This window comes from Henckelia pumila, chromosome 4, assembly GCF_033568475.1.
Source record: "Henckelia pumila isolate YLH828 chromosome 4, ASM3356847v2, whole genome shotgun sequence".
Classification (NCBI taxonomy): domain Eukaryota; kingdom Viridiplantae; phylum Streptophyta; class Magnoliopsida; order Lamiales; family Gesneriaceae; genus Henckelia; species Henckelia pumila.
This window is the reverse complement of record NC_133123.1, coordinates 1,656,771-1,669,194: the sequence shown is the minus strand read 5'-3', so window position 1 is coordinate 1,669,194 and position 12,424 is coordinate 1,656,771. Positions and strand designations below refer to the sequence as shown.

At 31.9% G+C, this 12,424-nt stretch overlaps 1 protein-coding gene across 1 annotated transcript; it reads left to right on the top strand.

The window, feature by feature from the left end:
- Nucleotides 1–9,441: 9,441 nt before the first annotated feature.
- On the top strand, nucleotides 9,442–10,654 carry LOC140866724 (protein S40-5-like). The gene has a single exon (XM_073271758.1). The coding sequence runs from the start codon at nucleotides 9,790–9,792 to the stop codon at nucleotides 10,441–10,443; it is 654 nt and encodes a 217-aa protein (XP_073127859.1). The 5' UTR covers nucleotides 9,442–9,789; the 3' UTR covers nucleotides 10,444–10,654.
- Nucleotides 10,655–12,424: the final 1,770 nt, after the last annotated feature.

The following is a 12,424-nucleotide window of genomic DNA, read 5'->3' as shown; positions in this document are numbered from 1 at the left end:
CCTCATTCCACGGCTTTTGCCGTGGATGGTATTCCGCGCTTCAATCTGAGGGTTACGACTTATCCTCGATGTCTTCAACGGAAAAAGCTCACTGCTGCTACGCCGTTTATTTACGAGACTCAGTCCTGATCTCCTGTTTTGTTCTAGTTGTTTATCGATCGCCTAGATTTAAAGCCAAAAATTGTAACTTGGGTTATTTCTTTGTAGGTTGTTAAATTCGGTTGTGCCTATCTTTTGTAATTGGAACACAAATATGATTTAGGAGGAACGTTAAATGAATAAATTGAATAACTGATCAGTTGCTATGATTTGTCGTAGATTCCACATCAAAATGCGTTGATTATGTTTGGTACTTATAATTGGCAAGCTGTTCATGGTTGCGTGATATAATAAATGTGGCTTTGTTAGATTGGATTAGATGAGTAGATGCTTGTTGAAAAATCATAACTTGTCTGGGTAAAATTCATTGAATGCAACTTGGGAAATTGGATTAGATTTGGTAGACTCTTGTTGAAACATGGTAAATTATCTTGGAATGATTATTGAATGCAATTTGATGTTTTGTGCTTATGGGAACCAATTATGATCTATACCTTGTATATGGCTGTGTTGTGTCTATTCGATCTCGTGCTGTTTAAAAAGTTTAGAAGATCTTCTCCAACTGTTAGGCCCTAATCTTTGACATGTTATCTTTATACAACTATGTTTTCCTGATTAACTTTTCGCATTTCACTGCCCTGTCTTTCCCTGGGCCAGAATGAGGTAGTGTTGGGGAGATTTTCTGACAAGCACATCTCAGCTTTTCATTCACAAAAGCTCTCCAAACATTGCCTGAGAATATGGCTGTGGGTTATTATCTTATATTATTCCACTCAAAGATTTATGCAATGACTGAAGTTTAGGAGAAACAACATTATTCTGTTTCATGCTTTATGTTTGGAATACATAAAGAATTTGTTTTGGCTGAGTATTTTATATGCCTTGATAAGGCAGAATATGAATGTCCAAACGATGTTGATCAAACTTCTCTTCCGATCCTCTGTTGTTGAGGTGGAGAGCTGCCTATATACCCAAATAGAGTAGAGTCTCAAGACTCAAAAAGTTTCATCTGTTCACAGATTCATTTTACAGCTACAGCTCTTGGAAAAGTGAAGCTTGATTTTCTGCATGTGTTATAGCTACATGGAAGGTGTCAGTTCTTGTAGAAGTCTTATTTTATGTATGTTTTCCCATCAGTTTCAATATGCCTTGTTTCCCCTATCATTGGAATAGTGTGTAATTTGTGGATAGCATGGAAACGTTCCAGCTTTGGACGATCGGATCGGATTAGATTGCCAGTCATCATGAGGCTAGCTGACTAAGGTTTGAAAATGTCAGTTTATTGTGTTAGAAACTAAGAAGTTCAAGGAAAAGTAATTATTATGTTTCAATAAAAAATATAATGATGCATGTCACCTTGAAATGGAACAGACATTTAGTTGCTATTTACGAGTTTAGAAGCTTAAAAACAATACTGAATTTATCAGTCTCCCCATGCAAATCGGCAATGTACATGTGTGAGTTTTTACATCTTTTATTGAGCTTTCAATGCTTAACCACACTGTCTTTGTGTGGATTTTTCATAGATATTAGCTGTTATGCCTTAACTCATTCTAATCATAGCAAGATCCAATCATGCAAATATTAATACGGCAGGTGATGAGTCAGTCGAATGCTAATCTGTTACCAATTCCAGTCATAAAATGTTACCTTTTCAACAACTTGTCATGACTTGGAAACTGAATCCTGGTTTTTTCTGGTCATACAGACCCAAAGTTCCAAACAACAGTTTTAATATCCAAACTGAGATTGGGAAACAAGTATTGTACAACAGCCATGTCATGGACTCATGATGCTTTCAGTGCTGGTTCTACAAATGTAATACCACCCAGAAGTAAGATAGATTCGATATTTTGCGCCTTGCAGTCGAATAGTCTGGCTGTCTGGGAAGAATAGCCCATGAGAAAATTGAAATTCAGTTGGCCCACTAGCCCATAAGGGCCTTCATTTAAGCGAATGCAATTCAGTTAGCCCACAAGGATGAGTGAGTAGCCCATAAGAAGGGAATCCAGTTGGCTCACCAGCCCATGCTGTCTAGTCTTGACTGAATTCAGCTACATGGTCGATTATGATGAAAAATTAATGATTTATCATTTTAAACACAACCAATTTGTAGTGTAAATTCAGATATTGGGTTTATTTTGTTTTGTTATATTTTTCCAAATATGGTGACAGCTGCTTTTATGTACTGGCTTAGGTAGTGTTTGGAAGAAATTCTACAAAGCACTTCTCAGTTTTTTTTTAACAAAATTTTAAAATTTTATTAAGAAAAAGCGGAGAAGTGCTTTCAAGAAGCTCTCCCAAACACTACCTTAATCTTGGTACTGTGGATTGTGAGGTATATTTACTATACATGACAAATATCACGGGGTTTTTTTATTATTAATTTAAAAAAACAAATAAATTGCAAAAATACTACAATCCTCCGTTGCAAATAGCGGAAATGTAGCGTCCGCTGGTGCTGCCAGCACCTTTGACTTGGGGACCTGCATTTTTTGCAGGTCCCCAAGTCACTTTCTTTTCTTTTTTCTTTTTTTTTTAAATTTTTTTTTAATTAATTATATAATTAATAAATAATTTTATAAAATCATTATTTAGATAATCTTTATATTTTATATAAATTTTGTAAAAGTTTGATTTATGTTCGGATCGAGTTTGGTTTGAAAAAAATTTTAATAGTATTTTACGTCAATCCGATCCGAATATAATCGGTTTAATTTTTTTAACCATTAAATTTTTTATTTTTGTTTCCTTAATAATTTTTTTAGTTGGACATCAAATCGGAATTTTAAAATTAAAATTTAGAATTTTTTAGAAACAAAATTATATATTAATAATAAATAAATAATGATTTAATAAAACAATTATGAATTATATAATTAATTAAAAACAAGAAGACCCGAATATATATATCCGAATTAACTCCTTTAGGTTTGTTAATTGAACTGAAAGACCTCCATAAATCCAAACAAATTAAAATAAACCAACAAATGTGCTAACCAACTTTATAATTAAAATATAATATAAAATAAAAAATAATAAAAAATATGTCTTAACCAATATTTCTGTAAATATAAATATCACAAATAAATTCATTTAATCGGTTTAATTTTTATAATCGTTAAATTTTTTATTTTTTGTTCTTTAATAATTTTTTTGGTTGAACATCAAATCTAAAATTTAAAATTAAAATTTAGATTTTTTGAAAAACAAAATTCTATATCAATTATAAATAAATAATGATTTTATAAAAATATTTATTAATTATATAATTAATTTTACAAAAATTAACGGTTAAAAGAATTAAACCGATTAAATGAATTTATTTGTGATCAATTATATTTATTGAAATATTTGTTCACACAGATTTTTGATTATTTTTTATTATATTATACTTTTAATTACAAAGTTGGTTAGCACATTTTTTGACTTATTTTAATTTGTTTGGATTTATAGAGGTCTTTCAGCTCTATTAACAAACATAGATGGGTTAATTCGAATATATATTCGGAGTCTTCTTTTTTTTAATTAATTATATAATTGATAAATACTTTTATTAAATCATTATTTATTTATTATTAATATATAATTTTGTTTCTAAAAAATTCTAAATTTTAATTTTAAATTTCGGATTTGATGTCCAACTAAAAAAATTATGAAGGAAACGAAAATAAAAAAAATTTAATGGTTACAAAAATTAAACCGATTATATTCGGATTAGATTGACGTAAAATACTATTAAAATTTTATTCAAACCGAACTAGATCCTAACATAAATCAAACTTTTACAAAATTTATATAAAATATAAAGATTATCTAAATAATGATTTTATAAAAATATTTATTAATTATATAATTAATTAAAAAATTAAAAAAAAGAAAAGAAAAGAAAGTGACTTGGGGACTTGCATTTTTGCGGGTCCCCAAGTCAAAGGTGCTGGCAGCGGACGCTGCATTTCTCTGCAGCGTCGGAGGATTGCAGTAATTTTGCAATCATTTAGAGTATTTTTTGAAATTTATTTATTTTTTTAAATTAATAATAAAAAACCCCAAATATCACATGTTCGGTGGATTATATATGCATGCATATTTGATGCCCCTAAAAAATATACGAGTTTAATTCGATCCGAACCCAATAATCCATATTTTTGGAAATATACTTTGAGACACATCTAGTCTTATTTTATAAGAATCCAGTCTGGGATGGCCCTGTTAGGGAATAGACTCATGATCATAAATTCATGGGCTTGAGCCCTAACTGATATGGTTGGAGCCCGACCCGAGCCCTGGAAGGGCTCAACATCTAGAACCTTCCAGTACTCTCGGACACATGAAGATCTGCAACAGATAAGGACAATATCTTATGAATCCAAGATTTGATATGATTTTAGACTCATCAATTAAAATCATACTCTAACACATGTTCTATCTTGACAAGGTAACCTACCCCTCCAAGCCCCTATAAATACAGGTATGATTCATGATTTATTCATTATCTCTTCTATTCACTTTTGTTCACACACTCACGCACACATATTCTCTTGTTCTTACTTTTTGTCAAGCTCTTTCACTTTCGAGCACTGACTTAGGCATCGGATGGGTCACGCCGAAACACCTTCGGCGCCCCTAATTTAGCTTCTGTCTGTGCAGAACTCCGTTGTGCCCGATCCGATTTATTGAAGATTTAGACATTCGCTTTACCAGACCGAACCCGGAAGAAAAAATCGATATCATCAATATTGATATTGGATCGAGATATTGTTGAGCGTATATGATCAATTTGAGGACGAGTGGAAATGCCTTTGGGTGTTTTCCTGAAACATTGAAATATAATTTATCATTCGATTAGAATTTATAATCATTCAATCAAAGCTTAATTAAGAGTTAAAAAACAAATTTACTTTGTATTTTCAATCTATCCGATCCTTTCGTACAACTTATCTTTATATAGTGCCCCGACCAAAGAACAACCGCAATCTCATTTCAATGTTTTACCAGATATTTCCCATACAAGAAATGATTGATTTAACGTATGGTTGTCACGTTTAAAAGCTAGCCAAAAAATAAAATAAAAAATAGTCAGGGCCGACGAAATCAAAGAAGGTTCGTGAGTGCTACTCTCGATTTTTTTTATACAACTTATAAATGCGTACATCTGAATTGAAAACATATTAATATATATAACGTCTACGTTGTAAGTCACAATATTTTTAGTTTTAAATTCGAATATTCACACAAACATCTTATATAAAATATATAAAAAATAATATTCAATATATATATATATAAAACGTACTCAGCCTCGATCGGATGCTTAATTTGACCGGTACTGAAAGGGAGTGGACCCTTATGGATCATACGCACTGCCCGTAGTCGATCATTTAATGAGGACTATATATATAATATTGATAAAGATTACTTAGCGTAGATAATAAGTATATAGGTGTCGATTTACAGGCATTTTCGATGGCTGAGCTCTAAAGCATGGAGGCTAAAGACGAGTTAATGGTTGTGGAGAGATCACTTCATGTATTTAGTCAACAAATGGGATTCTTTGTAATTATTAGCTCAATTACACACACACACTCTCTCTCAAATAGTGCTTAAGGCCGGGATTAGTCATTAATCAGACTTTAAAGTATTAGCTACATGTTGTCGTTGATATTAATGACTATATTAATGACTACTTGTGTCGAGACTTATTTTTTGGTTTTTTTTTTCTTGATAAGAAAATTAGATTGTTGTTACATATACAATTGCAGAAAACGCAATTCAAAATTTTCGATAAACGATCACTCGGACTTATAATGATAAACTAATTAATCAATATTGTTTCGAAAAATAATTTGTAAATTTGATTTCTTAGGTTTTTTTAAAAAAAAACTTATTTTACAACAAATTTCACTAATCAAACGAAGTAGTGTGATGGTTAGAAACTTAGAATGATATTATTGAAGTGAAGCCCCAAAACTGCATTTACATTTTAGATTATGATAAAATTAAGTGAATTCAGTTTGGATCACCGTCCCACGTAATAAAGGGTTTATCAACATCAAATAAATAAATAAAAATATTATTAATAAATTGCATTAAAAACCCTACCAGACAGCATTTTCATGTAATTATTACTTGAAGAGAGATACATCATACATATATAGCACTTCATTAGTTTTAATATATAGGTTATATAAATATATACAAGAACGAATCCATGAAATTCAATTAAGGAGAGCAAAAATGATTTTTTATTGGATACGTCGATAGATCATTTAGAAAAAGATCTAATATTGCAAACTTAGATAATAAAATACTATAGACAAAACAAAATTGAGAGATGACGATTGCAACTACTGGCCCCATTGACTCCATCTCTGTGTATATACACACACATTAATTAAATAGTTTAATGATATATATATATATATATATATATATATATACTACATCCGTCTCATATATGTTGTCTTGTTTTCGTTTTCACACGAATTAAGAAAAAATTATTGGAAAAATAAATTTTATATAAACTTTCTATTTTATCCCTATTTAATGTATTAAAAAATGATTGCACAATTTTCAAGGTGTAGTTAATAGGGGTATATTAATAAAAAAATGTAAAAAAATATTACTAATATGGTGTATGACTATATACTTGGGACAAACAAAAAGGAAACGTGGACAATATAATTGAGATGAAGTGAGTATATATATATATATATATATATATATATATATATATATATATATATGCATAAGTTTCAACATAATTGATATTATGTGCATGATTAAAGCATTTAATACATAATTAATTAATTCTACAGAATTATATTATAACCTTTCTTTCGCAGCAAATAGATCAATTATATAACTTGAAAGATGTAAATTCCTTTTAGATTCTATACCCAGTCAATTGTTCCAATCATATCATAATAAAGTAAAAGTTATAAAACTATTTTCTGAAACCTATGATTCAGGAATCTCATGATAAACAAATATCAATATTATAAAACAATATCAAAAAACAACAACATATTAAATCATGCATGCTATAATATATATAAAAAACATATTAAATGTTCCGCAGTTCCATATATTAGTTATTAGTATTATGGAATGAATAGTATATATACATACCGCAGTAAATTTAAATATTTAATAAATCAAACTTTTGATAACAGTAAGAGAAAATAAAAGCAAAACATATTTTTATTAAAATAGTACTTTCTCAAATTAATAAATATCGCGCACACACACACATGCAAATAATATATACGTACGTACCAACAAGGATATATACAACAAACATTTATATGATCTGTAACCATGCATAATTACTGAATAATAACAGAGCAACAATATATTTTGTATAATATCGGTGCTTAATAAATATATATATATTATAATTCGGGATCATAAAAGTGGTGATTTGGTTTATAAATCGAAAAGGTGATCATCACATAAAAAATAACTAATAATTAATGAAACGATCAATCAATACCTCGTGCATTAAAAAAATGGGGTTCACATACCAAACGAACCGTACGATTTATTACATATATACATAAATAAACAGTAGGTGTAATATTATCTCATATGGGAATCAGTAGCAGGTAGGATTCAGATTCTTATTTTAAACCATTTCTTGAAGCCAGCTGGGAAAAAAACTAAAACTTTTAGATCAATTTAATTATTCGCGAACAAGTGTTGTTGTTTTATGAAAAGATGAGATATATGTCATGCCAATGAGGTCTTGACCGGTCAAGACTGAGGCTTGAGACTACGAGATCTCAGGTTCAATTTCCGCTGACCGCGGGTAGATTTTTTAATTTATTTAGGTATCCGTCAGTTGTGCGGGCAAATTTCACTCTTTAGTATTGCCAATATAATGTAATTTCAATATTTGATGTAATTTGTACTAAAAAAATGAGATGTCATTTAATTAATTATTGGAGTCCATGACGTAGAGCAATTAGGTGGCTTGTTCTTTTTAGCTGTCATGTCTCGTAAGTGGTGACCTGGTGGGTGGGTCCACAATATTCTTCCTCCATTAAATTTATTTATTATTTTTTGTACTTCTGATATTTCACCTTATGGGCCACCGCCAATGGGCGGGCCCATGTTAGGTTCCGTCAATGCATACCTGGATCCAAATCCCGCACCGAGCCCGGTTGCACTTGTATTATTCATATACACGTAACCAAAACACTGATGCTAAACGAAGATATGTGCTTCTTCAACATTATTTTGATTTTCTTCTGGCGGTGCGAGCAGTCACTTATCTGAAGGATGATCGTAGTTATAATGGAGCTATTGCAATAGGTATTTCTTCTTTGTTTAGTTGTTTTCAAGATGTAAGAGTTTTCCATGCATGTTCGTCGATCAGTGAACGTGGTTGCTCATTCTATTGTGCATTTTTATTTTTCTTCCCAAAATCTTACCATTTGGGAGCATTGAACTTTTCTGATTTGGTTGGTAGATTTTGTAATTAAAGAACTTCATATTAATAATATTAAAAGTTTTTACCCGTAAAAAAAAAACACCGATGCTAAACAATTGCAACAACTAAGGATAAATTGATAATTTCAACATAGTTTTACAGACACTACCTCAATGATATATTCAAGAGTAGGGAATTATCAATATTTATGGAGTCTACTGAAAAAATAGTAGGACCCACATGTATTGATAGATCTCATTTCTCAACCCTTGAGTTGAGTCTACATTGAGACAATGTTTGTATAGATAAGATCTTACTTACCCGAATGCTTGCAAATCAGTTATAATTGGTATTTATTAATTTCACATACACATAATTAGGGCACGGGCCTAGGTGCCCACATGTTTCTTGTTTTGTCTACGTCAAAAAGAAGGATCGAGGCTGTTTCTTTTTAACCTTTTAAATTAAAATTCATAAACGTCGACACACACACACATATATATATATGTATAATTATTACCAGAGCTCAAGTACATTTAAAATTAAGATAATTCCTTTCTAAATGCAAGTAAAGTGCGCAAAAAATGTTGTGTATTACGAGTTAATAACGCATAAAAGCACGGTTGACTGGTTGAGTCTATGCTATGTACGCACGAAGTGTTTATGAGCCACGCGCACATATTTTTATTAATTAATGAATTAAAGAAATATATATTGAATTAAAACATGGGAAGTCGCGATTGATGCTATGCTTGACCAATAAAGTCCCTGTCTAATCTGATCACCAGGGCAAGTAAATTATATTTCATTATTTAAAATAACAAATCCATTAATTAATTTGATGCATATGAAATGATCTGTGATGAGTTTGAAATTAGAAGCTAAGTGTCGTGTTCATCTTCTCCTTAATTATTCTCACCATACATGCGTTTGCCTTTTTCAATTGCGCAAATGAAAGAAATGCAGACAAAATGAAACTCAAATGAACGTCAAAATGCAAGTGGGGCCAAGCCAACGTTTTAGTTTCAACCGCAGCCTTAGAAGTCGATGCTCCTGTATTACAATTAACAGCCTACGGGCGTATAAGTACATGCATAAGCCTTACATATTTCGCTGTTTTGGGGTAGCCGGAAAGTCACCATTCCGGTAACCTTCACAACTAAACTAAATTTATGTTATTATAATAATCAGTTTCCTTAGCTTCTAGCTAGCCGGGTTGTTTAAGATTTTAATCAGTTTATTAATTATAATAAATCATGGCCAAGGGCCGGAAATTAACCAGCAGTCGCAGCGAGAGGTATTTAGCAAGTTTTGGCTCAAGTAACGGCCACGAAACGTTGAATAACGGCGCGGCGGAGCTGGAAGAACACGAAGTCTGGTCTTTTGTGGATAACACAGCCGATGGGTATGATCACTCTCCCGGACGAGACTGGAACTACTCCGGCGCCACCGCGGACATCCACGTGAGTTCCTTCGGCATATACAACAGCAGCCGCCGCCCACCTCCGCCAGTTTCCCACCACCACCACCGCCAGGTCGGTGGTCTTTCACTGGCTTTCTATGATTCCAAGACCTCGTCGTCGCCGAGGATCGTCCACCAATTCCGGGGTCAAGACATGGAATCACCACGTGGCGGACGCCACGTGGCAACGTCAGCACCAGTGAACGTACCAGATTGGTCCAAGATTTATCGGGTCGACTCGGTTGAGTCGCTGCACGAGTTGGAGGACGACTTCGACGACAATGATCTGGAGGTTGTTCCGCCGCATGAATATCTGGCGCGTGAGTACAGACGCAGCCGCAAAGTGGCCGCCAACTCGGTGTTCGAGGGCGTGGGGCGAACGCTCAAGGGTCGGGACCTTAGCCGGGTCAGGGATGCAGTGTGGAGCCAGACCGGGTTCGATGGGTGATTAATAAATATAAATTTTGGTCATTATTTTTATTTGTCTAAATTAATGGGCTCACCAATGTCACATTTGGTATGCATACATATTTGATACTTCTCAAGAGTTGGTGATTTTTTTGCCTTGACCAAGTGAGTTCATTTGGAACCATTGATAATAATCTTGTATTAGGTCAATTATCATATGATTCAATAATTATGTTATTATCATCTTCTTATTTCTTGGTAGTGCTATATAAACAGTCATGTTAATTAGTCGTGTTAGTGTTAGTGTAGTACTATAAATAGTTACAAATTCATTCACAAGAAATACTGCGTACCATTTAAATGCAATATTAATCATTAATATATATCACAAGATTCTAAAATTATAAATTATAAATTCAATATTCTAGCTTAACTTGAGAATAAATCCAATCTAGCTAAGTGACCAATAACTATAAACAACAAATGAAAACCTAAAGTATATATTTCTAAGTTAGAACATATATATATACTAATTAAGTCATTATATATCGAAAGGTATATACAGGACATAGTGGATAATGCACTGATGTTGTTGGTAACATCAGAGACAACATCAATCAAAATTTAATATGTTTGAATAAAACACTTGAGCACATATAATTATGCAGCGAAAACAATTAATAAAGTAAAATAAATTAAAGAACAGATAACACACGACTGTGCACAAGTCAAGTGTTTGTACATATGCGATGCCTCAAGGAAAAAACAAAATTACTAAAATAAAATAATACCAATTACAAAAAGCAATCGTAGTAATTCATATAAAATTCAGATTCTCAACAAGTTGACTGAACAAGTTGAGAAATCCAAACAACACTCTAAATTCAATCCTAGATTGTAAATAGAAAAGATCAAATATCTCAAACAAATCGAGATATTTACACCACACCCTAACAACTATAAAACAAATATAGAAAAACCAAAGTGTGAGAATAAAAAACAAAGCCGAAAAAAAAAAATGGTCAGAAAGATCTGCAATAGGCAATGGTCACGGTGTTGTTTGTCAGTGTTTCTCAACACGTCGAATAACCCCAAAAAGAGGCGAGAATTCTTCAACAGTAATATGTGATATTTGATGGCTTGGTTTTTCAAAATTCTTCTCTTTCAATTTATGTATATTTTCTGCTCTATTGTCTCTCTCTTTCACGCTTTAAATAAGTATAGTGATTTATTTCTTTTAGATAAAGTGCTATAATATGGAAACAAATCTTCAATTCAAAACTAAACATGATCAAATAATATATCAATATCAAATAAAATATTATCATCTTTTAATTAAGGATAATAAAAAGCACAAGAAAAACAAAACATATATAAAACATATTAATTAAAGGAAAATAATTGAGTAGAATTTATGCTTATATCCAGACATATTTTCTTTTCATATATAAGCATATATATAAAAAAAGATGAGCGGCAATTTAAAGGCCTCAATTAAGTTCTCCCACATTGTTGGACCCATAATATGTCTGCATTGGAGAGTGACCATTTCCTTGGTGATTGGTAAAGTTTTTGGCCTTTTCCTCTGTGCAAACAGTCAGACAAGCACAAGGAAAACCTAAAAAATAAAAATGAAAAAGCACTCATTTTAAATGATCGGAAAGTAAATGGATTAAATTAATCGTAATTATGTAAATTATTTTATATTGTGTGGTGATGGACGAGCTAGGGTGGTGGGGGCATGCATGGCAAGTGGAGTGGAAAAAAAATTGAAAAATGGCACAAATTAAAGAAGCCATGTCTGTGTTGAGCTTTTTCAAGAAAAGGAAATGACTCCATTTTCTTGGGCTCACGAGTGCCCTGTGCCACTGGTTTCAAGTTCCCAACACCTCCAATTTTTGCTCGATTACTTTTGGATTTTTCATAGGACAGTGATAAGAATTGTACCCAAAAACGATAAATAAAATAAATGGTTGTGTCATGGGTGTTGAAATATGTCTTATATCAGTTGGATAGAGTTT

Bases quoted from the DNA above. Each gene is read 5' to 3' on its own strand.
- LOC140866724 (XM_073271758.1), top strand. From the start codon at position 9,790: ATGGCCAAGGGCCGGAAATTAACCAGCAGTCGCAGCGAGAGGTATTTA.